This window comes from Eulemur rufifrons, chromosome 17, assembly GCF_041146395.1.
Source record: "Eulemur rufifrons isolate Redbay chromosome 17, OSU_ERuf_1, whole genome shotgun sequence".
Classification (NCBI taxonomy): Eukaryota; Metazoa; Chordata; class Mammalia; order Primates; family Lemuridae; genus Eulemur; species Eulemur rufifrons.
The window spans coordinates 81,354,121-81,380,341 of record NC_090999.1 but is presented as its reverse complement, the minus strand read 5'-3'; the positions used below and the strand labels follow the sequence as shown (position 1 = coordinate 81,380,341).

The window sequence follows — 26,221 nt, the reverse complement described above, 5'->3', positions numbered from 1 at the left end:
ATTATCTGGATGTCATAACAGTGGTAATGATGACCATTATACAGTACAAGACCACATACAGATTTATATCTATAGATATTGGAGAAAAAACAGTGCTTTAAATTATTTTTAAATGGCATCTCCTCCCCTAAAACATTTTCAAAATAGCAAGAATAAAATTGAAGAAGAAACCGTGTTTGCCCTTGGTTTACAGAATCTCCTGAAACCCATTTTTGGCCCTTCATTCACCTGGACCCTGTCATCTTCTGGGGAAGCTAGGTCTCAATCCATGCTGTGTTGCCTTCATCTGAATGGTAAAAGGAGCTAGAGACTCCAGGTAGAATCAGAGTTGTCACTAAGGGTGATGGCTGAGAGTCTAGCAGACGTTGTAAGGCCAAGAGAATCTGAGGAGGCACATAAGATTGTCCCCACCCTTTTTGGCGCCAGGGACCAGTTTCATGGAAGACAGTTTTTCCACTGATGGGGGTGAAGTGGGGGAGCTCAGGCCATGATGCCAGCAATGGGGAGGGAGGTGGCTGTAAATACACATAAAGCTTCTTGCTCACCCTCCCTCTGCTCACCTGCTGTGCACCCATTTCCTAAGTTTTGTAGAAGACAGTTTTCCCATGGAAGGGGCATGGGTGGAAGTTGGGGTGGAGGGGAGTTTGGGTGGTGATGCACCGTGGGCCCGGGTTCCTAACGGGCTGCAGACTGGTACTGGGCCACCTCCCAGGGGTTGGGAACCACAGCAAGACAGTATATAAATAGAATGGTGTCATTGATTTTTCTTCCAAAAGCACCAAACTCTACCTATAGATCGTTGACTTACCTGATACATGCTTGGTACCTTCAGTGGCCTTAGAGCACTTTTTGAGAAACACTAATGGATGCGTCCAACCCACTTTTCGTACTACTTTCCTTCGTGAATCCCATCGTCTCTATTAAGTTATATATTTTCCTTAATATATACCCTAGAATTTTCCTTCTTTAATTTGCTTTTATTTTTTCTTCTACCTATAATGCCTCCTCTTCTTCTATACTTGCCCAAGCTCCTCTTCTGCAGAAAGGAATTCCACTTTAAATCCACATGCTATTATATCTCCCTTATGACTGCTTATTATATTCTACTTTGTATTGTAATTATTTGAGCAGACCTCTCTTGTGCCCTTAAGGTCAAGGTCCACATTTGATTTATATATGGATTTTCTACAGTTCTTTTAACATAGCAGATGTTTGTTCACTTTAAGTACCAGAAAATGAAATATACTATAGGAATTCTAAATAAATGTGGAATAGAATACCCAGGAGAACGAGAACTTGAGTTCTAAAAAGGAACTTAGAATGAAAGATGTCAAGATGAAAATTTGCTTGGTATATTTGTGAGACCATATAAAGAATTATGTATCTAAGGGTGGATAGTTTGGTGGGTTCAGATTATAAAAGGTAATGAACAGCATGCAAACTCATTCTGTGAGGAATGACAGGTTAGTATGGAGGAAAATTATTTAATAAAATCATTGGTGGTTCCAACACCCTTGGGTCATGACTCTAAAGAAGTGGTGGCCCTTTTTATATTTGCCTTGCACTTAAATCATCATTAAGATAGCTAACATCTTTTTAGACAGTAATTTATTTAACCCCTAAACTAACCCTATGAGGTAGATACTAATATCTTCAATTTTTAGAATGAGAAAAATTAAGCCAATAAGGAGAGCTAGGATTTGATACCTTTCAATGATTGTAGAAGTTTACACTCAATATAAATAGAAGGCAGAGAAGTTTATTTTAGCCAAAACCTTGTGCAAATTTTATTATATCTTTCTAGTATTATGAGCAGTTATTCTAGTATCTGAAGCAGTTATTGGTAAACCCAAACTGAAACAGAAGGCAAACTTACCTGAAGGTGCATTAAGAATATACTCTTAGTTACAATGATGCATGCCTGTATCCCAGCTACCAGCCTGGGCAACATAGTGAGACCTCATCTCAAAAAAAGAAAAGTACACACACATTCTCTCTCTCTCTCTGTCTTATTCTTGATCTCATAGAAAGTAGAACGGTGGATACTGAAGGGTGGGAAGAGGAGGGGTAAGAGGAAGGATAGGGAGAGAAAAGGATACAAAATTACAGGTAGATAGGAGAAATAAGTTGTAATGTTCTATAGCACTGTAGGATGACAATAGTTAATAATATATAGTTTAATATAACTAGAAGGAGGATATTGAATGTTCCCAACAAAGAAATGATAAATGTTTGAGATGATGGATATGCTAATTACTGTGATCTGATCATTATATTTATATGTATCACAGCATCACTATGTACCCATAAATATGTACAATTACATCTATGAAAATTTTTTATATTATAAAACACAAAAGATACTTTTATTCTTTCAAAAGTAAAACTTTCTTAAACTGAGAAAACAGTACAATGTGAAATTTTACATTTTTCAATTAAAATCATTTAAAATAACCAATAAATAGGATCATTTGAAATTGATTTTTAAAACTTTAAATGCTTTTTGTAGAATGTAAAATTATTTGGCATAATAAACTATTTTTAAATTCCAGTTTTATCTATGCCTGTGTCCAGATTCTTTATAGGATTTCCTTCAAGGAGTCACTTATTTTATAAAGCTTAAGAAATATTTGATATTTATTTATGGTTATCTTTTATTGAAATAGTCCAGTCAGTCAAATAATCTAACTTATATTGTGATAATATGAGTTTCCTAGTCTTCCTAGTTCTGCCTGAAAAATTGCTAGTCTCATAATCTTTCTTCTATAAGAGCATAGCCTTCATAAAACATTTTTTGCAAGCAATATCCATTTGGGTTCCAAATTTTAAAAGTTACACTATTTTATTTCTAGACAATTTTTCATATTTAGTATTTAGAGTCCTTCATATTTTTTGGTTTGTATTTTTCTATTCTAAATGCTAATGTTTATTAGGGATTCTATATGAGAATAGAATAATATGGTTTTCAATTGTATAGTTTTTAAATTTCCTATATGGTGATTACTACTGTGGCATTTTAGATTTGTACTATATAAAAGAATTTTTATTTATTTTATAAATCTTGTTTCAAAGGCTACATGCTTTTCTAACTTTATAGGAGTTAAATTATAAGTGATAGAGTTGATTAAATATGAAGATCAAATAATTTGATTTACTTGAATATCATGACTCCTTTTATAAAGTTTGAGATCTCTAAGATAAATTTAAAAATTATGTAGCCTAAAATGTATGCAATCATACTTATCTTGAGACATATATGTTAATAAAAATGGAGGTTTTTCTCAATTAGATTTCTATACACATCAGTACAAGCAGCATTTAATTTTATTATTTACTAAAATCTCATGTCAGATTAAATACATTTTCATTTCACTTCATTAATTAATATTATATTAATTTTGAATTTAGAATCCTGGAACAGCTCATCCTTATGATAGTGGCCACATAGCAATGACCTATACTGGCCTTTCATGCTTAGTTATTCTTGGAGACGACTTAAGCCGGGTAAATAAGGACGCTTGCTTAGCAGGCTTGAGAGCCCTTCAGCTGGAAGATGGGAGGTATGAGTCATTCTTTGTTTTGTTTGTTTTTTTTAAATAAAAATATTTTGGAACTAAAAAAAATGAATATAATACTATACTATATCTTTAGAGGATCATACACTTATTAGAACCACCTAAAGTTTACTGTATACATAGTTAAGTGCTTAATCAAAAAAGTAATCCAGGGCCAGGCATGGTGGCTCATTCCTGTAATCCCAGCAATTTGGGAGGCCGAGGTAGAAGGATCCATTGAGGCTAGGAATTTGAGACTAGCCTGAGCAACATAGTGAGACCCCATCTCCACAAAAAATAAAATAGCCAGATGTGGTGGAACATGCCTGTAGTCCCAACTACTCAGGAGTCTGAGGCAGGAGGATTGCTTGAGCCCAGGAGTTCTAGGTTACAGTGAGCTATGATTGCACCACTTCACTCTAGCCCAGGCAACAGAGCGAGACCTGGTCTCTCTAAAAAAATATAATGGTAATCCATGCTTTCTTCTGTGAATGAAAAGTAATTAAATAGCTAAACTCCTTTCTCTTCATTTTTTTAAAAAACAGAGGATAGATAAATAAATGGTTGAATAGTTTCAGGATTGGGGTCTACTTTAACTTGCCTTCTAGATGAAAAAGGGATTTGGAAATGAGCATATATTTAGTCTGAACTTTAGTTCCTTAAGACATACTGTTTAGAGGAGAAAGGGATAAACATTGAATGTTATATTTTAGTATAGGTAGTTTCAGTGACATTTTTAAAGGATAGAAAAGGATTATATGTTCATTAATATTGGGTAGTTCATGTGGTATGGCTAAAGAAAATTCTTCCTAGAGTTTTAGGGTAAAAACTTTTAAATCTGCGAAGTGATGCTGTCTAAGGACAAGACTGCAGACAAATCCTATGTTTTTACATCTTTGTGCTCCATCTACTAATATCTTCATTTTCCTATTAGTGTTTTCAAAGCACTGCTCTAAGTGAGGGAAAAATTAAACTTCCTTACAGAATAAATTGAGATTAATTAGAAATACTATAAATATCTACCTCAGCCAGTACATGTGACTAATACCTAAATATTTCAGTGTAGTCTTTGATTCCTGCTGCCTTATTCTTATTTATAAGTAAAGAAATGAAATAGGCAACACAGAGTGTAACCTAAAACTAATTAAATATGTAAAAAAAATTTTTTTTTTTTAATATATTTTTTTTGAGACAGAGTCTCACTCTGTTGCCCAGGCTAGAGTGCCGTGGCCTCAGCCTAGCTCACAGCAACCTCAGACTCCTGGGCTCAAGCAATCCAACTGTCTCAGCCTCCCAAGTAGCTGGGACTACAGGCATGCATCACCATGCCCGGCTAACTTTTTCTATATATTTTTAGTTGTCCCGTTAATTTCTTTCTATTTTTAGTAGAGACAAGGTCTCGCTCTTGCTCAGGCTGGTCTCAAACTCCTGAACTCAAACAATCTGCCCGCCTCAGCCTCCCAGAGTGCTAGGATTACAGGTGTAAGCCACCGCGCCCAGCCTAAATATGTAAAAATTAAAACACAATATGATTGATCAGTTAATGGAAATATATATTTTTGGAAGAGATTTCACACAGAAAAACTTGGGCTTGGGAATTTCTTCCTGCCCAATAGGTCTCAGATTTTACCTGCTATTAGGTTGGTGCAAAAGTAATTGCAGTTTTAGGATTGTTGAAATTTGCCATTTGATATTGGAATACATTCCTAAATAAATGTGATTATGTTATACATCATTTTAATGTACATTTCTTTATTTTTTTTTTTTGCTAATGACTTGTTACTTGCTGTTTATATTTATCTTAGACTATGGAAATGATGTTAGACGAAAGCAAATTTGAACGATTTTGTTCAAGTTAAAAATGGGTCAGAAAGCAGTAGAGACAACTCCCAACATCAACATGTATTTGTCCCAGGAACTGCTAAGGAAGGTACAGTGCCGTGGTGATTCAAGAAGTTTTGCAAAGGAGACGAGAGCATTGAAGGTAAGGAGCGTGGTGGCCAGCCATCAGAAGTTGATAACGACCAATTGAGAGCCGTCATCGAAGCTGATCCTCTTACAACTACACAAGATGTTGCCAAAGAATTCAATGTCAGCCATTCTATAGTCGTTTGGCATTTGAAGCAAATTGGAAAGGTGAAAAAGCTTGATAAGTGGGTGCCTTATGAACTGACTGAAAATCAAAAAAATCATTGTTTTGAAGTGTTGTCTTCTCTTATTGTACGCAACAACAACGAACCATTTGTTGATCAGATTGTGATGTGCAAAGAAAAGTGGATTTTGTATAACAACCGGGGATGACCAGCTCAGTGGTTGGACCAAGAAGAAGCTCCAAAGCACTTCCCATAGCCAAACTTGCACCAAAAAGTTGTCATGGTCACTGTTGGGTGATCTTCTCCCAGTCTGATCCACTATAGCTTTCTGAATCCCAGCGAAACCATTACATGTGAGAAGTACGCTCCACATATCAATGAGATGCACCAAAAACTGCAGCGTCTGCAGCCAGCACTGGTCAACAGAAAGGGTCCAATTCTTCTCCACGACAACACAGCCAATGCTTCAAAAGTTGAATGAATTGGGCTGTGTTTTGCCTCATTCACCATATTCACCTGACCTTTTGCCAGCTGACTACCACTTCTTTTTCTTTCTTTTTTTTTTTTTTTTTCCTCCCGATGTGTTTGGATCTCCTCCACAACTTCTTGCAGGGAAAATACTTCCACAACCAACAGGATGCAGAAAATGCTTTCCAAGAGTTCATTGAATCCCAAAGCGTGGATTTTTACAGTACAGGAATAAACAAACTTATTTCTCCTTGGCAAAAATGTGTTTATTGTAATGGTTGCTATTTTGATTAATAAAGATGTGTTTGAGCTTATTAGTTATAATGATTTGAAATTCATGGTCCAAAACCGCAATTACTTTTGCGCTGACCTAATACTTTTTCTGTCATTAATTCTCAAGCCAGTGTACCACAGCTATCCCTGGCTGGGAGCAAATAAGCTCACTCTGAGTGGTTGTATCTAGGTAGGATTAACATGGTAGTGTGTAAAACTACCCAGGAGTCAGAAGTTTGGAGTAGAGTGATGATTTAGAGATAGTTTTGTATTATTCAAGTTAATGGTCTTATTCTTTATTGACTAATCCAAGTAGAATATGGTTTTAAAGTAAGTTACAGATTTTTTTGTGAGTAAAGACACAAAAGAGGTGTTTCTAACCCCCCCTCCAAAACGATTATAGTCTAGTGTTAATAGAAAATCATTATTATTATTTTCAGTTTTTGTGCAGTACCTGAAGGCAGTGAAAATGACATGAGATTTGTGTACTGTGCTTCCTGTATTTGCTATATGCTCAACAACTGGTCAGGCATGGATATGAAAAAAGCCATCAGCTATATTAGAAGAAGTATGGTGAGTTATGTTGATAAAATTGCCTATTTAGATTGTTATTGCTTGTATATGAGGGCTATAGTATAGTGCAATGGTCCCCAACCTTTTTGGTACCAGGGACTGTTTTCATGGAAGACAATTCTTTCCACAGATTGGGGGTTGGGGGGGGGAATGGTTTCAGGATGATTCAAGCACATTACATTTATTTTGTACTTTATTTCTGTTATTATTACATTGTAAGATACAATGAAATAATTATACAACTTACCATAGGTTGGGAACCCCTGATAACAATGTATGCCTCATCTCTTCCACCAAGAATTTGTAAATAAGGACAATAAGATTGCTTTTTAGGTAAATCATGTATCAGAACACCGTATAGAAGTAATCTTAAAAGGTAGATTGACTCCGTGGCCATTGAAATTTAAATGTAATCTGATTTTATCTAAAGAAGCAATGTCTTTATCAGAAAGGGATTGGTCAACCTTAGAAGAAAAAAAAGAAGTAAAATCTGAAAGGCAAATGTTGAGAGCCTATTCTAAGGAGTTAGTGGAGAGTCCTGTTCAAATAAACTGGAAAATTACGGTATCTTTGATGAAACTATTCCTATAATCTTTTTATTGGCAATAGTAACGAAAGCTTAGTCTCAGCCAGAATTTTCCATTGTTCTACTGTTTCATCTCTATATAAAATAGGAAAAATAGAGGTGCTGCTTCCCCAGTTTATTATTTACCAAATATGAAGTTTTTCATTTTATAGATTAGAGTATTTTAACCTGTTAATTCAACTTTTCATTTCAAAATGAAAATTTGTTAATTTCTTAGAGAAACGGAGTTGTTCATATTAACTGAATGTATCACTGTTGGTCAGATTTTGTAGAATCTACAATAGTATAAATTTTAAAAAGCCTGTGGATACAAGAAAGATGAGATCCTTAAAAGAGTTTTAAGAGGAAAAAAGATTTATATTAGATAAGGTGGTGATATGTGTTTTTGGCATGAACAGTACAGAAGTAATACTGTCTTCTCCGTTCATCGTGTGTGGAGGTACAGCATATTGATTTGCTCTATTTCTGCTCACTTGGTTAAGGTGGTGTATGCCAGAGTTTTCTCTAAATTTAGCATTCTCCCCTTCGTAATTATTCAGTATCTCATGGTGAGATATCTGGAGACCATGTAAATATTCTGTCTATCATCAAATGTTTATCCACTAGTGTTGTTAGCATGCATTGATGATTTTCCAGCTCTAGCATCTCTCAAATAAATATTAAAATTCTGTTAGGAAAAGCTTTCTCTCTGCCTCCATTCATTTATTTATTTACTTATTTATTCATATCACTATGGACTCTAGATTTTTATTTCATTCAATGAATTGAATAAATTCAATTCGGTTTATTTCAGTCATTCATTTTATTTTATTGATTCTATTACTATCATTTTTTTTCTGTCCTAGATTCGGCCAGTAAAAACCCCTTTGAGGAGGCTCTGTGCCCTTTTGACATGTTCCCCTCATTCTTTGAGGACTTCCTTGCTTTCTGGCACAAGATATTCTAAGTTTATCTTCTACTTTCCCATCTTGAACCCTGGAATCAGTCATTTCTATGTGAAGCCCTCGTTATTCTTATTGGAGGATGATGGTGTTTAAAAACTAGGACTTGGGGTACTAGGTATGTTTCTTGGTATTGGGATGTCATTACTTCTAGGCCCTCTCTCAGCCTGTCTGTATACACCCGCACAGCCCCCCCCCCACACACACACAGACACACACAATCTATATTTCTGTATCTATTTATCTTTATATCTATTAATATATAATAAAAACTGTGAGTCCATACTGATACCTCAGGTTTCAGTTTAACACTGTCGGGTTCATTTTAACTTTCCTCCTTTCCTTTGTCACTCCATTCTTTGATAGTGACAAACCTGGCTTCTCTTACATTGGTTCTTTTTGTTTTGAGTCTGTGGGGATATAGTCAGAATTATTATATTTAAGAAGTACTTAGGTTACTTCTTTTATTTTCCCCCTTTAATATGGTTATATTATTTATTTGAAGTACAGTTAGGTTACTTGTTTCTGTTTGGATTCCCCCATTTAGGTTCCCCCTCAACTTTGTCGATTTGATTTATTTACTTAATATGTGAAGCATTAACTTGATTCTGAATGCCAGAAGTATGCAGAAAGATATATTCATCCAGTGGCTTACACCTGTAATCCTAACACTTTGGGAGGCTGAGGTGGGAGGATTGCTTGAGGCCAGGAGTTCAAGACCAACCTGAGCAAGAGCAAGACCACATCTCTACAAAAAATAGAAAAATTAGCTGGGTTTGGTGCCATGTGCCTGTAGTCCCAGCTACTCGGGAGGCTGAGGCAGGAGGATCACTGGAGCCCAGAAGTTTGAGTTTGCAGTGAGCTATGATGATACCACTGCACTCCAGCCCAGGCAATAGAGACCCTGTCTCAAAAAAAAAAAAAAAAAAAAAAATATATATATATATATATATATACACACACATACACACACACACACACACACACATATTTAGAGAAGTGTGACTCCTCGCCCCTCACCCTTCACTCCCCCTTTCTATCTTCTACCCCTTTCCTAACCCCCATACTTACCATCTTGTTCCCATTCACTCTGTAAATGACCCTTCTCCTTAGTTTTTGGTTTATCTTTCCTATATTTCTTTTTGATGAGAAGATATGTATATTTTTATTTTTCCTTCTTTTTTATTCAAAAGGTAGCATGCCACACTTTTTTTTTTTTTGCAATTTGCTTTTTTCATTTAACAATACAGCTTGAAAAGTCACTCCTTATTAGTTCAGAGAGATTTTCCCCTTTTTTACAGTTTCATATTACTCCACTGTGTGGAGGTGCCATAGTTTTTTCAACTATTCTATCTGTAGAGCATATATTTTGCAATTGCAAACAATGCTGTAATTAACGTGCATATATATCGTGGAGATAACGTGCATATAACGTGGAGATATATCTTCAGAGTAAATTTCTGGTAATGGAATTGCTTGATTAAAAGGTAAATGCACATGTAATTATTAAATATTGTTCATTTTCTCTCCAGAAAGGATAGACCAATTTGTTTAAGAGTGCCTGTTTCCACATAGCCTTGATAATGGAATGTTATGCTGTTTTATTTTTGCTGTTTTTCTGGTGGTTGAAAAATAACATTTGTGTATTTTTAATTTACATTTCTTTTATTATTGAGTGAGATTACCATTTTCTTAACTCACGGTCCATACAAAACCAGGCTGCAGGCCAGATTCAGCCTTCAGGCCATTGTTTCCTGATCCCTAATTCTATTTTGAATTTTCTTTTTTTTTTTTAGTAATTCAATTTTGTGGCTACTTTTTCTCTGACCTTTTTTGCTTCATCTTATTTTTAGTCTCTTGGCTGTTTTCTTCATTGTCCCTTACAGTATTTTCATCTGAGATTATTATTCCTTAGGCATCCTATAGTTTAGTCTTCATTTCTTAGATTATTTTGTCTTTTTCCCACCCATATCTTTCTTGAAATTATTTATTTTTATTTCTTTATAGTGTTTGCCCATTTGTATTTAATTTTTAATTTCCTTTTTATATTCCCATATGCTTGTTTGAGTATATGTAGCTGAGTTTGGAGTGCTTTATTTTCTTCTGATTTATGCCTGTTTGCAGGGGATGGGGACAGATTTTCATATACATAAGTGTTTTCATTCTGTTTGATGTGTTTTCATCTCAGAGTTACTTTGTATATAGATTTGTCTCTTTTTGTTTAGTAATTTCATGGATTTTTTTTTCTTACAAGAATTTCTAGTTTAAGGGTGCTGTCTTTCCAGTGCAACAAAGTATGATTAATGAGTGGCTTTTTTAGTGGTGGGGGAGGAGTTGTGTCTTGTATGGTTTTCTGCTAGGAGAGGGGTTCTCTTGTTTCTCAGGTCTCTAAATTTTGCTTTTTTGAGTTTTCTACTGTTCCCTGATCTTCAAAGGGCCCATCTTCCTTCTTTCTTCACCAGAAGTTATACCCTTTGAGCACTGTCCACTTGACTTTTACACAGTCTTTTAAGTTCCTTCCCTGTAGTCGGTGCTGTTTTACCAGGCCTCTCTCAGTACAGGCTGTCCTCACTTTGCATAGTAGTGCTGGACCATAATGATAACCATGCAAGCTGAAATGATGCAAAGGGATTTTAATGATCAATGGGAAAAATTATCATTGCTCTGTGACATTTAAAATTTTTTGCCAAAACGTTAAAAACTCTTCCTGTCAGTTGCAAATGTATAGAGAATTTTTTAAATAGTAAAATCAATATTTAGTACACTGCTATTTAAAACATTAGAAATATTGAGAATTAAAATTTTATTTGTTTATACAATGCTTTGCCTTCTCATCTTATAACTTATGATTTAGAGCGAGCATCTTTTCTGTGTCTTGACAAATGGTCATACTCTTCATAAGTTTGTATCAGCTTCCAACATTTTATCCTTTGTGTTTTCAATGTTGTGAAATATATCTGAAAATTCCTTTTATGTGAAGTTTTTCTGCAGTAGCAGTGCTCTAGCACATCTTCATCCTTTTCATTACAACCCCTTCCTTTGTTCATTTTACCTTCACTTAGTTCTTTTGACTACGTATCTAGAGTCTCTCAAACAGCAGCATTGTCAACATTCCCATGATAGCTGTTTCTTCTATTAACTCTGTTTGATTTCAATTTCATTTCCAGTGTTATGGTTTTTATTTCTTTACAGTACTTTCATCTTTGGTGGCTAGTCCCCTCTTTTGGTTGTACCTTTTTATAAAATGTCATAGGGGTTTATCACTGAGAGACAACGACACAGCACAACCACACCCCTTTGCTCTTTGAACTGAATAACATGTGCAGTGACCAACTACTAACAGACTTTGCAAAAAGTATATGATTGGTCACTGATAGTGATGCACATCTGTTATTTATGAAGTGATTTGTGGCTAGAAGAGCTAGCAATGAAGTTTTGTAATTTCTGCAATTACAGTTAATACACCATGGTTACTGAAATTTGAACCATTTTCTATTATTTAAACCATAGTAACTGGAATTTGTGCATGTCGGAACTGTGCAAAATGAGGACTGCCTGTATTTTCACACTTAGGGTGAACTTTCTCTTTTAGGGAGTGATTTTAGACTCATCTAAATTTTAGTGATTTTAAATCAATCTAAAAATCTAGATTAGCTCTTCTCTCTCTTACAGTTTTTCACAAATCACCCTGGCTCTCTGCAAAGGTAGTCAGAGATGTAAGAGATGGCTTGCTGGGATTTGATGTTTCTTTTTCTGTAGACAGGTAATCTGAAGCTTGAGTGTGTCTTCTCGTGTTGCTAAGGTTTGAGTTTTATAAGTTTTATTCTTATTGTGTTTTGATTTTGATTTTGGAGGCTATGTGGGGAGATTCAGTTTTATTGTTCTTATTCTGTTTTGATTTTGCAGGATATGTGGGGAGATTCAAATTAATAACTTACCATTATTCTCAGTGACCCTAAACTGCCTCAAAATATTAATAGATTTGTTTCATGTTTGTAAAGTTCTGTAGGTGCAAAATCCTTAAATTTTCCTTGAATTCATATATTCTTGTGATTAGAGAGAGGAGTAGAGTCAGAGCTTTTTACTGGGTAGAAATTGAATATTTGGTACCAGAATATGTAGGTGCTATCTTTGAACAATCTATTCTCAGAATTTGCCTAGTATATGCACTTAGTGATTTGACTTGGTGAATAAGACAAGAACAGGTACTGGAAAATCCCTAATTCTACTTCTCCATGAGGAAGAGTGCATATTTTGGAAGATACAAAGGAGAATTAAAATTAGAAAAGAAAAAAATTAGTGCAATGGCATCTAATATTCATTTAAGTCATTATTATCTTCCTATTAAACTGAACAGTGTTTTTCTTTTTCAGTCCTATGACAATGGGCTGGCACAGGGAGCTGGACTTGAATCTCATGGTAAGACATCTTAAAATAAATGAACATGTAGTTTCTTTTGTTCTTTTAAACAACAGCTTGGTATTTTCAGTATGGAGAACCTCAGAAGTTTTTTTCAACTGTTGGTGCAGCGTGATTATCTTGTTACTCTCCTGCTTCTCTCTTTTGACAGCATTTTGTCTATGTGCATCCTCTTAGGTCAGTAATCATTCAGGAATCATTTAGGACAGAATGTTCATACAATATTTTCTAGTAATTTATTCAAGTGTTAGCTGCATGAAAATATCTTAGGATTATTTCTTAAGCCATTATTAGAAAACAACAGGCCGGGCGCGGTGGCTCACGCCTGTAATCCTAGCACTCTGGGAGGCCGAGGTGGGCGGATCGTTTGAGCTCAGGAGTTCGAGACCAGCCTGAGCAATGAGCGAGACCCCATCTCTACTAAAAATAGAAAGAAATTATATGGACAGCTAAAAATATATATAGAAAAAATTAGCCGGGCATGGTGGTGCATGCCTGTAGTCCCAGCTACTCGGGAGGCTGAGACAGGAGGATCACTTGAGCTCAGGAGTTTGAGGTTGCTGTGAGCTAGGCTGACGCCACGGCACTCACTCTAGCCTGGGCAACAGAGTGAGACTCTGTCTCAAAAAAAAAAAAAAAAAAAAAGAAAACAGATTTTCTTCTTTGCTATAACACTAAAAGGTTAGACCAAATAGATGCCAGATATTAAATATGAATCAATAAATTCATGAAGAAATGAAAATTTTTATTTACCTTGCTTAATATAATTATCTTTAGTCATAGTCTTAAAACATAAAACATTAGCATATGTTCAGTACAAACATTAATACAGTCTCTTTTTTCACATTTTTTCTCACTTTGGGCAGAACCAGAATAGTAAGATGATAGTCACTAAGTTTGTCAACACGTCAACAGTCTGAACTCTCTCAAATTGAAATTTCCAGTCAGAAGTAAATAAGCTTCCATTTTCCTTTTCTAAAAAGAAAGAGCCCAGATCATGGAGGCTTTCTGAATGAACTTCAATTTCTTCTTCATCACAGCAGTTTTTTGTGTGATCATCTGTTATCACCACCCCCGCTACTGTAATAAAATAGAACAGATAAGTGTTCAGGTTTCAGCCTTGATAACCAGCTGTGTTACCTTGGTACCTTGCTTAATCTCTCTCAAGTTTTCCTCATCAACACAAGCAGAAATAATTACATCTTTCTTTAGCATTGTTGCTAGGATTAGAAGAGATGTGGGGGGAAATAGTTTGTAAACCATAAAACATGTATGAAAAGATATTTTTAACATATATTCCTTGACCCCATATCCTTGTATTTCCCCTAGGACTTTGTCCTATCAAGTATTTCCTCCTCCTTTTGCATATTCACTCCCTCCTTCAATTGAGATTATTTGTAAAGTGTGTGTCTCTAACGGGTATATAGAAGACTGTCTTCGATTTTCCACTGAAGCCATACTATAATTACGTTACCATAATTCTTGTGTGTGCCTGAGTCTATATGAGATTGGGGGTGGGAGGAGCTGGTGATAGCAGTTATGTTAGTGGTCATGACCACATGATCAGGCAGGATATAGTTGTTGTACAAAGCGGAAATCTGGCGGCTGTAAGAATTTGTGAGAAGACAGGATCCTGGTGCTCACTATTGTAGATGGTATTAATGTACACTCTGGCTGAGAAGACACCTCACCTCACCTGCACAGGAGACCTGTGGGACAGGAAATTGGGATTATATTCTCTGGGATATGAAATGGAGAGGGACTACCCAAATATGTTACTAAGGAAAAAATCTTCCTGAGTCATGTAGTTCATGATTTTGAGTTGGTATGACTTGAGTAGATTGTACCCGTCAGGATCATAAGTGATGAACTGCAGTTCACACCCAAAAGCCTATATCTTTCTTTTATTTGTGAATTTTGCATGGTAGATTTTGAGGCCCAAAGCCCTAGAGAAGGGCTTTTTAAGATTGCCACAGTATTGGTATGCCTCAGATAGGTTATAGGTATGCCTCAAATAGGTTATAGGTATGCCAAAATATTGCTGCCTCAGCTTTTGGAACAACCAAGCAGGACTTGGGTATCTGGAGCCTCTGGTAAGGTTGCCTGTGGACAGAAGCACCTTCTCAATATACCACATTATGCCCTACAAATATCAAATATTATAAATTTCTTTGTGTGCTATGAGGTTATATAGGCTGGGAAGTATTATACCACCCTAGAAGACTTCACAATAGCCTTTCTTCTCTCTCTGATCACTATCTACACTAGCAGGTGAAACCTCTTCTTAAAAAGTAGTGCTGCAATTTGGCTACCCTATCAAGTCATTGTGTTCTCTCTTTTTCTTCTTTTTATTAATCTTTTTGGAAAAGTGGTCCAAATATACTGTTCACCTTTCTTCACAAATGGCTTGTTCTTTAATTTTCTATGTAAGCCTTCAGCAACTTACAAAGTTTGTCTTAGTCATGAATAATCTACATTTCAAATACAATGTCTCTTCTTTTTTTTTTTTGGTAGAGATGGGTTTTTGAACTAGTTTTTTAAGAGTTTTGTGTGAAACAAGGAACTCTAAGAGCAATAGACTGTTGGCAAATGAATTTTAAAGCATAGACTCTGTAAAAAATGTTTTTAGTTACTTAGAGCTCAGGCTTCTGTAGTTATTTTCAAAATCAGATAATTTGGACAAAGTAAAGAATGTTTTTACTTTGAATTGTGCCAGTTTGCTTTAAAGAATCCTAACAAGTAGTTGGAAGAGTAATACTTAAATGTCTCTTTTCACTCTTTGGTAGTTTTAAAGATTATATACTGTCTATTAGAGGCTTTATATTTCATGATAAAATAACACTTGAAGTCATGGCCAGGTTTTCATGAAAGAGAAACTGAAACTAGTGAGTTGTTGAAATGGAAATAAGATTGATAGTTTTTTTGTTTGTTTGTTTGTTTGTTTACTTTTCTGTTTTAATTCGCTCAAAACTAACGTAGACTCCCAACTAATTGGGAAAAATTCTGAAGATTAATAGCTCTTGTTGACAGTAACACTTTTAATGTGATAGCTGCCTTGAGTTTTCTAGAGGGAAAGCTCACCTTTCCTTTGCCAGAGAATACATTCAAGATTTATAGCACCAAAAGAAAAGTTAGGGCATAAGATATATTAGGAACAAGCCATTTAAACTGCTGAAATCAATAAAAATCATTAGGTAAAGTTATAATTGGAAATATAAGTGTTTTCAAATTGTTTAGAGTTGACAACAAATAGTGTCAGTGGAAAGTGTTTCTTTTCTTGTATGGAAAAATATTGACTTTTTAATTTACTGATTGAAGTACTTACCTTTGTGAGTGTTCCAGTTTCCTATTGCTGCTGTAATGTTTTACCACAAACTTATGGGTGTAAAACGACATATTTATTCTCTTTACAGTCTGGAGACCAGAACTGTGAGGAAGTCTGAAGTGAGACTTACAGGGCTAAAATCAAGGTGTCAGCAGGACTGGTTCCTTGCCTACAGAGGCTTAAGGGAGAAATAGTTCCTTGCTTCTTCCAGCTTCTTCTGACTACTGGCATTCCTTGCCTTTGGCCACAACACTCCCAATCTCTGCCTCCATAGTTATATTGCCTCCTCCTCTCTTTTAGTCTTATCTCCTTCTGCTTTCTTATAATGACGCTTGTGAGTACACTTAGGGCCCACAAGATCATTTAACTTAATCGAATTTACAAAGCTACTTTCTCCATTTAAAGTAACATTTATGGCCGGGCGCGGTGGCTCACGCCTGTAATCCTAGGACTCTGGGAGGCCGAGGTGGGAGGATCACTCGAGGTCAGGGGTTCGAGACCAGCCTGAGCAAGAGTGAGACCCCCCGTCTCTACTAAAAATAGAAAGAAATGATCTGGACAGCTAAAAATATATATAGAAAAATTAGCCGGGCATGGTGGCGCATGCCTATAGTCCCAGCTACTCGGGAGGCTGAGGCAGAAGGATTTCTTGAGCCCAGGAGTTTGAGGTTGAGGTTGCTGTGAGCTAGGCTGACGCCACGGCACTCTAGCCCAGGCAACAGAGCGAGACTCTGTCTCAAAAAAAAAAAAAAAAACAGTAACATTTACAGGTTCTAGGAATTAGGATTTGGAGATTTGGGGAAGGCATTATTCAGCTTACCACAATGAATGTGGATACATTTTAAAGTCATATTGTGTATCTGCTTTTGTATTTGGTTTCCCTCTTCCTCTCTCTCCTCCCCACACCCTTATACTTTTTATTCCTTAAAATTCTTAAGCTGATTAGATACCATATCTGCACATCAGCTTCTTACTTGTTTATGTTATATATGAGAAAATTTGTTCATAGCTTCAGGCAGATGGGACCTTAATTTATAAGCGATATGCTCTTTTTAAAGGACTTAAAACCACACTCTTATGATTGTGTCCTGGACAGAGAGTTAGTAGTCCTATATTTTAGTTCCAAATCTACCATTAACTATGTAATTTTGAACAAGTTCCTTAATCTTGTTCCACATCTTTGTTTTTTAAAGTAAAATGTTTCTTATGGATTTAAATTATTTTAAATTCTGTTTTCTCAAATTAATATTGAAGACTTGTGCTTAGTGGTTATTTTTAAATTACAATTGCTTTTTTAAATTTAAATTTTATTTCATTATTTTCTAGAATTATTTAACCACTTTTTTCCTCATCTATTTTGTACTGTTTTCATCAGCATCGAATTTGAAGTTTAAAGCATTATGTGGTTTTGATTAACAGGAGGATCTACTTTTTGTGGCATTGCATCACTGTGTCTGATGGGTAAACTAGAAGAAGTTTTTTCAGAAAAAGAATTGAACAGGATAAAGAGGTGGTGTATAATGAGGCAACAAAATGGTTATCATGGAAGACCTAATAAGCCTGTAGACACCTGTTATTCTTTTTGGGTGGGAGCAACTCTAAAGGTAAGAGAAATATTAAAAATGAGAAATCTGTATTCTGTGTTAATATAAATTGTGCTAAAAAGTTTTAGTCTTCATAATATACATTAAATATTGTTAGGTTTAGGCTACAAAGTTTTTTCTGTTGCTCTACCAAAGCAAGTCTGTATGGTTTTTCCATAGAATTAAATTATCTCTTGTGCTGTTTGAAAGTTTCCATTCTTATAAAACTCAAGTGACCCAGAACTTGAGTGTTATACCTACATATAACTTATGCAGAACTTGTTATGTATCTACTTTCTTGTAGGTATATGGTCATAAAAAACTTGTTACTGATACTGACTAGTAGTTCATGTAGAGCAGGGTACTTACTGTATGATAGTGATACCAGTAAAGGTTTTATGGAAAAGTATTAATCTTAAAAAAACAAACCGTTGGTCACCCCTTTAAAAAAACATGTAAGGTTTTTTATTTATTTGCCTAAACCTTCCGAAACTCATTCATTGACATGCCCACACGTTTTTCCCTGTATCTACTACCTTTTAATATACCTAAGTCTATAAGGTTATTTAATCGCTAAATAACCACAAGTTTTTATCTAAAAATTGCCTTTTCACCTTTAAGAATTATTACCTAGTTCTGATATTCTGGAATCTAACAGGAGTCTGTGTTCATCTTCCATATAATATCCTAATTTTTTCTCTTAATCAGAATTCATATATGAGGTTGAAACAATATGGAAAAGAATGATGTAAAACAAAGGCAATAGTCTGTTTCTACTCACTTGTAGTGCCATTTCTCGAGTGCACCATTTTAGTGTGTGTAAGAAATTTCAAACATCTTCGTAAGCAGGGAGAATGGTATGATGAACCCTCATATGTCCATCAACCAGTGTCAGTAGTTGTCAACCCAAAGCCGGTCTTTCTTCATTCATATTACTGCCTACTTCCCTCCCATTCACTGTATTATTTTAAAGCAAATTCCAGATGCCATCTTTTATGTTGTCAGGAAATTTTTTAATATAATCTCTAAATGAGAGATAACCCTAACCCTAACCTCAAATTCCTGGGCTTAAGGGATCCTACTCTCTCAGCCTCCCGAGTAGCTGGGACTACAGGCATGCGCCACCATGCCCGGCTAATTTTTCTATATATATTTTTAGCTGTCCAAATCATTTCTTTCTATTTTTAGTAGAGACGGGAATCTCACTCTTGTTCAGGCTGGTCTCGAACTCCCGAGCTCAAACAATCCTCCCGCCTCGGCCTCCCAGAGTGCTAGGATTACAGGCATGAGCCACCGTGCCCGGCCGGCAATGACTTTTAAACTTTTTTTTTTTTTTTTTTTTTTTAATTCTTGTGGACATTACCATAACTTTAAATAATATACTGATTTTTTTATCTTAGCACCTTTTAGACATTATCTTTGATTCCCAACTATGAAAATTTAAGATTTAGCTTCTCCTTTTTACCAGCGAATTGTTACTTGTTATATTATTTTTAATTCTGAATCTTTTCTCCTCCTTTTCCACCTTCTAATGCTGTAAGCTTATCTTTACTTTTATAATATCAAATTAGCTAGCATTCATATTTTGTTCAGTAATGCTCAAATCTTTCATGCTTTGCCTATAGATTGTTTCTAAAATTTAAAAGCTAGTAATCAACATTTATTATGATATTGTAACTATTGTTCATTGCTAAACTAAGCAGAGTGTTAAGATTATAATTTCTTCATTTTAAGTAATGACCCATGTGCCACTTGATGGAAAATGTTCCTAGCATCAAGATTCTAAAGAATCTCCGTACGTTCTGTTAATTAAATCAAAATAAATAAGTTTATTTCTTATTTGTACCATAACTTTCTTACAGGTTTAGCTTTTTTTTTTTTTTTTGGAGAAATAATATTTCTTCGTAAATCACTGATACCTTCTGTAGCTCTCTTTAATTCATTAACACACTTTAAACCACTTTGTATCCTCAGAAATTTCTTGAACACTCTTAACTACTGTTCACCCCACCCTTGTTCTCTTCACAGTTTGATTTATCTATTTTTATTTTTTTCTCTTTAATGAAATTTTGAGAGAAAAGACAAATGAGTTTTTTATGTTGTAATCATATTTGTCTTACCTTTGTCTTTCTTGATTAAAGAGCTATACTTTTTTACTATTCTCAAACAAAATTGCCTCTAGCATTTGGTTAATTTTTTTGTTCTTTTTTGAAATATTTTTAGTTTCAATTATTACCAGTTTGTAACTAATAGCTCAAGAGCCTATAATTAGAGTTAAAATATGGGTAGATAAAATTGCACTTTTTTGAAATGACTGAGTATATTGGAGAAATTGTCTTTTGAATCTAGCTTAATGTGATGCAGAGTTTAGATGGGCCTGGTTCAGAAGAAAGAAATGAATGGGTCAAGAAAAGGAGAGTAGATGTGATAAGAAGATAGGCTGGGCATGGGTGGCTCACACCTCTAATCCCAGCACCCTGGGAGGCCTAGAAGGGATGATCACTTGAGGTCAGGAGTTCGAGACCAGCCTGAGCAAGAGCAAGACCCCATCTCTACAACAAATAGAAAAATTAGCCAGACATGGTGGAGCATGCCTGTAGTCTCAGCTGCTCAGGAGACTGAGGCAGGAGGATCGCTTGAGCTCAGGAGTTCGGGGTTACAATGAGCTATTATGATGCCACTGTACTCTAGCCAGGGCAGTGGCTGAGTGAGACCCTGCCTCAAAACAAAACTGATTTGATAAGAAGATAAAAAAAGATAATGTGGTTGACTAATTGTAAGTGCTGAAGTCCCCAAAGACTGGCTCTGAGCACCTTGGCCAGGAAAAAGCATATCTAAATGATACATATCTGAAATTTGAGCCAAAAGTCAATATGAAAGTTATATGTCAATAAACTTTTGTCATGTCATTTCAGCTTCTGAAAATTTTCCAATACACTAACTTTGAGAAAAATAGAAATTACATCTTATCAACTCAAGATCGCCTTGTAGGGGGATTTGCCAAGTGGCCAGATAGTCATCCAGGTAATTATTTTCTGTATGAATCTAGAACAACTTTAATTTCTTCATGCATCTTTATTAGAAAAGGCATATGATAGAAAATATAGCCACCATTGTAAAGTCACATTAAATAATATGTGTTTTAAAAAGTAGATTGTTTAAACTTGGGATAGATTTAGGGTGTTGGGGAGTATAAAGGAAAGAGTTGTTTATCAAGATGTATTGGTATAATGTACATTTTTTTCCCAAATATTTCACTTAGCAATGTTTTATTTCATTTGCAGCAGTAAGGCAGATGGTCTGAATGGGCCCTTTCCAAAATAGGGAATTATTTGGCCCATCCAAAATCATTAGGATTATTAGCTATGACTTGAACTAAGTAGTCTAAATTACTCTCAACCCCAAAGGGAACCAGTTTATTCTTTTCAGAAGTTGTTAAATTAAAAACATCTCAAATCCTGAATAGAGGTGTTTCTCACTGCCCCATACTCTTGTTCTCTAAATTTCAGCAGATTCAGGTAGCTTTTTTAGATGACTGCCTTGCTGTTTGAACTCTCACCATTCACTGTCTAAAAATCAGGAACCAAAGAGATTCATACAGTATTAATGGCATGACACTCAAGGTTCTCCCCCAAATTTGGCTCCTCTCCCGCCTCTAGCATCATTCTCCAGTCTACAGCGGCCCCCTGATATTTTCACCTTCAGTAAAATGAGTCTATTTACAGTTGCCTCATAAAAATCAATATAAAATTTGTTAAAATAATTCAGAACACTGACATTTTTGATAAGCAAGTTGTCGAGGAATTAGCTATAAATATATGAAACTAGATGCAAAGAATGATTGTTTTTGCAGCATTGCTATAGAATCATGGCTTTTATTATCAGTCTAGAAAATACCTCTTCAACTTGTCTCCCATCATAAAACTGCTATGGTTGAATGTGCACTTGCATCAAAACATAAATAAGGGGCTCATGAAATCATATTTTTGTACCTGAAATGAGCAGAAATATTTCCTCACACTCATATTTGCCTGTATTTTCATGTAAAACTTACTTAGAAAAAAAAAGTTTAATGCTTCAAAGTCATAAGCCAAATTATATTTTCACAAATTAATTTCCAAAGCAAATCATATTTTGAAATTCTTGGTACCTATAACACATAGCTATAAATATGATAGAAAAATGCCTCAAGAAGACAGTTATTTTGTTCTTGATGCCTTTTTTTTATCACTATTTTAACAAGTGATGAGAATAGGGAGATAGGTGAGAATAGGGAAATAGAAATCTTAAAAAGCATTTCTTGTATAAACCTACTTGAAATACATTATTTCCAATAGCTTTTTTTTAAAGAATAATATATCTTTTTTTCTTTTTTTAATTCCAAAGGATGTCCCAGTGTTAGTAAATATTTCCATTTCTTGTCCTTTCTATGTCTATATCCAGTTACAGTCATTGTTCAATACAACACACTTGAGGCATTTGAAATTCCTCAAATGTCAAGAAACACTAATTTATCTCTGGCATACCATACTTTTTAAGGGCAGAGTATTTTCTGTAATGGTTGCTACAGAATGTTTGCTGATTAATTTTTAGTTAACCAGAACCACACACTCCATAGGTATTCCAGGTAGCTGAGGTTTACATCCCTAAGGACACGATACCAGCAATAGAAAAATTTCCCTTTTGAGACCTCAGGCATCAACACACCTGACTACCTTCTTGAAAATGTAAAGTGAAATATTACTTTGGAGGAAAATTTTTTATATCCTAATTACTGTTACTTAGAAAAATTCTTTTTAACCTGATACTTAAAAGAATTTTGATTTTTAATCATCTTCCATAAGTATTTGATATACCTTTAAACTTAATCACACTTACATTTTTTGTAAGAGTCACTTTCAGGGGAAAAAAATGAATTTATTTCATTTATATTAAAAAAACTTTGTCCAGTAACTTTTGAGAGAAAATTTTTAAAGCTTTTTTCTAGGGAGATCGGTTGCTACCTTTAACATTTGTATAAATATTTGGATGTAATACTGGCTTTTTACAGATACGTTAAAATGTTTTCAGAGCCTATACACTAAAAAGCATAGAAAGTCTTTGTATGATAAACTGAATTTATATGGACAGGCCTTTAGAAAAATCATTTTAAGGAGATTCTTTAAAATGAACTTATTCTTAGTTTTAGCAAATCCAGTAGTAGATCTGATAGAGATTTTATATACATTTATGAAAGAAACTTCAAAAGAATAATGTTTTATGGTGAACTAAAAATATATTTCAACATGTAAAGTGCTTGAATACATCACCACCTACAGATAAAGAGGGTTTTTTGGAGTTTCTTGGTTTGGTTTTGTTTTGTTTTTTAACTATTTGAGGTTTGAAACAATTTAGTTCTAATGTCACTGGCTTTTACAAAATTCCTTCAGAGAAAAAAATAAGTTTTATTTTTACTTTATCCAAAGAGATTTTAATCTTGCACAGATTCTATTTTGTTATTATAGCTGTATATTATATTTCTTTACATTGCATTTTTTCCTAGAAAAGTTTCCTAGTTTCTAGAAAATAAAGCTTAATGTTGCTTTGTGTTATTTGTAATTTTAGAATAACTATATGGAATGATGTAATAATACAGGGGAAACTGAATTTATTTTTTGTAGTCTAAAAATTAGAGGAAAGTGAGCCAGAAGAAATCTAAGCATTTTCTGAAAAGGCCTAAAAGGGGATAAACAAGGACCTCTATTAGTGAAATAACTTTATCAAAAATAACACAACTATTTGTCATTTCTTTTTGGAAAAGTAAATGATACTCATGTAAATAAAACTTTAACTCTTTTGACAAAGTTTGACTTGGTAGGATGTTTTGAACTTTAAAAGCTCGAGGGCATAAATGTTGGCCAGTTCAAAAATAGAAAAAATTCTTGACTGCTATGAAACTTTGTGTGGTGTTTCTATAACTACATAGCTCTGAGCTCTTCAGAAGTCTATATAAGGCTCTCAGACAGGCAATGGCCATGTGATTTCAGTGGCCACTTTAATAGAAGAGGGTTGCTGCCCCCTGAAATACGGGAAACCAATGAGACCAGTGCAGAAGTGTTACGATATGAGCACTCATATATTATTATAACCTAATAGAATGTGAGTTTATTTTTATTTTCAGATAGATATTTTTAGAATGACTGATACTACCCTAAATAGGAGAATTAAATATGGTACAGCATTCCAGAATGGGTTATTTTTATTTCAGCTCCTTTCATTTAACACAATATTAGGATAGTACTATATATGGTTTAGGAACTGTCAGAGGTAAAACTTGGGGGGAGGAGAGGAGTATTGCTACTTAGATTGAGAGTTTTGTTTTCATTTTTAAGAAAATATTTTCCTTTAATGATACAGAGTTAAAGCTGTTTGTTTCCATTTTCTGTAATAAGCAAAAGGGAAAACTCACTAAAGAGAAAAGTCTTTCATATTACTGCTACTCTTCCTCCCTGTCCTTTAATCACAGAATTTGTTGGCAGAGTTTTCTCTTCAGCTGGGAACTGTGTTCCTTTGTTAATACTGTTTTCATGAATAAAAGATTTTATTTTGATCATCTGATTTTTTAAAAATTGGTGTTTGAGACTTTGAGAAAGCAAATATTTTAAAAACCATATTTAGCATTTTTCTAAGTTTATTTTTAATGTAATGATGGACTATTAGGTATGTAGCTAAAATATTTCATACGTGTATAAAAATGCCTATTATGATTTTTTTTAATGCCTCATTTTCAGATGCTTTGCATGCATACTTTGGGATCTGTGGCCTGTCACTAATGGAGGAAAGTGGAATTTGTAAAGTTCATCCTGCTCTGAATGTAAGCACACGGACTTCTGAACGCCTTCTAAATCTCCATCAAAGCTGGAAAACCAAGGACTCTGAACAGTGCTCAGAGAATGTACATATCTCCACATGACTGACTTTAGATTGGGAGGGTGGGGGGATTTGTAGCATAACTGTAGCTCCAGGTGAAAAGCCATGTATAACCACCGTGTGCTCTTTTTTTAAGAGGTAGAAGTCTTACAATCAAATCTTGTACTGATGTCACTTTGGGATATAGTCTTGAGCCAGTAACTTTTGTACTGGGTTTCAAGAAAATCTTTGTTGAAGTTTGAACCACGACTCTGTAATGGTTCTTAAATGTTTATACTGTATTTCTAAGAAGTTCTTTGAGGCAAATTAACTGTATGTATGTAGGTTATCTTTTTAAAAACTCTTCAGTACAAATTGTATCTTCTTATAAAATGGACACAAATCTTAAAAACAAGTTTACACTTCATATAGCATTGATAATCTTCAGGTGAACACTTAGTGATCATTTAAAAAGCTTGACGGCTGATAATAGAAAATTTGCTTTAATGAATTACGTATCTAGGATTATTCTTTGGAAACAGATGATCCCATAATTTTTTTTAAAGAAAAGTGAATTATTTTGTCTTATTCTTAAGTAAAATGTGCCAATTAAACTTGTGTGGCCTATATAGATGAAATTATTGACTTCATAATAGGAATAAATAGGCTTAAATAATATGATAGTTTTCTAAAGGGAGATTGTTTTAAGAGGACTATTATGAGGGAAAGGTAATTTAACTGTATGTGATTGTGAATGAGCAAGTTTTATGCTGTGTGGGTCATTTATTTAGACATTGCTCTGGTGAATACCAGTTATGTTTGATTTTAATTTCAAATCATTAGTTGCCCTTTATTTCCTTTTTCTCTTTTGCTTTCTGAGAAGAAAACAATCTTATCTAGAGGAAAAGATATTTAGTGTTTTTATTTTTCTGAGATACATGATATTGTAAATTGTACTTTCATAACTGAGTTATTTTTAGTCATTTGGATTTTTTCTTTTTTAGTTTGTTGCCCTCACTGCGATAGCTGCTCTAATTTCAAACTAATAATTTTGTAAGTTTTTTCAAATTAAATACAAAAGTAGAACCACTCAAGTAAATTCAGTGTTTCAACTCTATATATGGTCATTTATATTTTTATATTTTCAGGTAAGTAGGAGGGAAACGTAACTATTTAGAGGGTAAGAACTGACGTTTTGTTTTTGTTCATTGTTTTGTTTTCTTAAGTCTGTGAACTAGCTAATTATAAAGGAGATAGTGTCAAAACTCTTCATTTGTAATCAATTTATCAATAAATCACATCTATCACTTGCTCAATGACATTCAAAGATAAGAGTCTAGTACTAGAATGGAGAAGGAAATCTCACTAAAGGTGTTGGGTTTAAGTTAGTCTTGGTGGTAATAAATGTTGAATTATTCTACAGGCATCAGTATAAAAACTAAATTACTAGTCTCACTGTTGAGGTATTGTAATATTTTAAGTTTATTTTCCTTTCCTAAATTAGAGAAAAAATATTGT

At 34.4% G+C, this 26,221-nt stretch overlaps 1 protein-coding gene across 1 annotated transcript in view; it reads left to right on the top strand.

Moving 5' to 3' along the window:
• The window catches only part of PGGT1B (protein geranylgeranyltransferase type I subunit beta), a 41,156-nt gene extending 15,978 nt beyond the window's left edge, over positions 1-25,178 (top strand). The window contains exons 4-9 of the mRNA XM_069492149.1: positions 3,409-3,560; positions 6,829-6,961; positions 12,862-12,907; positions 17,652-17,836; positions 20,731-20,839; positions 24,586-25,178. Of these exons, the coding sequence (XP_069348250.1) occupies positions 3,409-3,560; positions 6,829-6,961; positions 12,862-12,907; positions 17,652-17,836; positions 20,731-20,839; positions 24,586-24,767 (807 nt within the window). The 3' untranslated portion in view covers positions 24,768-25,178. The remainder of the gene's footprint in view (positions 1-3,408; positions 3,561-6,828; positions 6,962-12,861; positions 12,908-17,651; positions 17,837-20,730; positions 20,840-24,585) is intronic.
• The last annotated feature ends 1,043 nt before the right edge of the window (positions 25,179-26,221 follow it).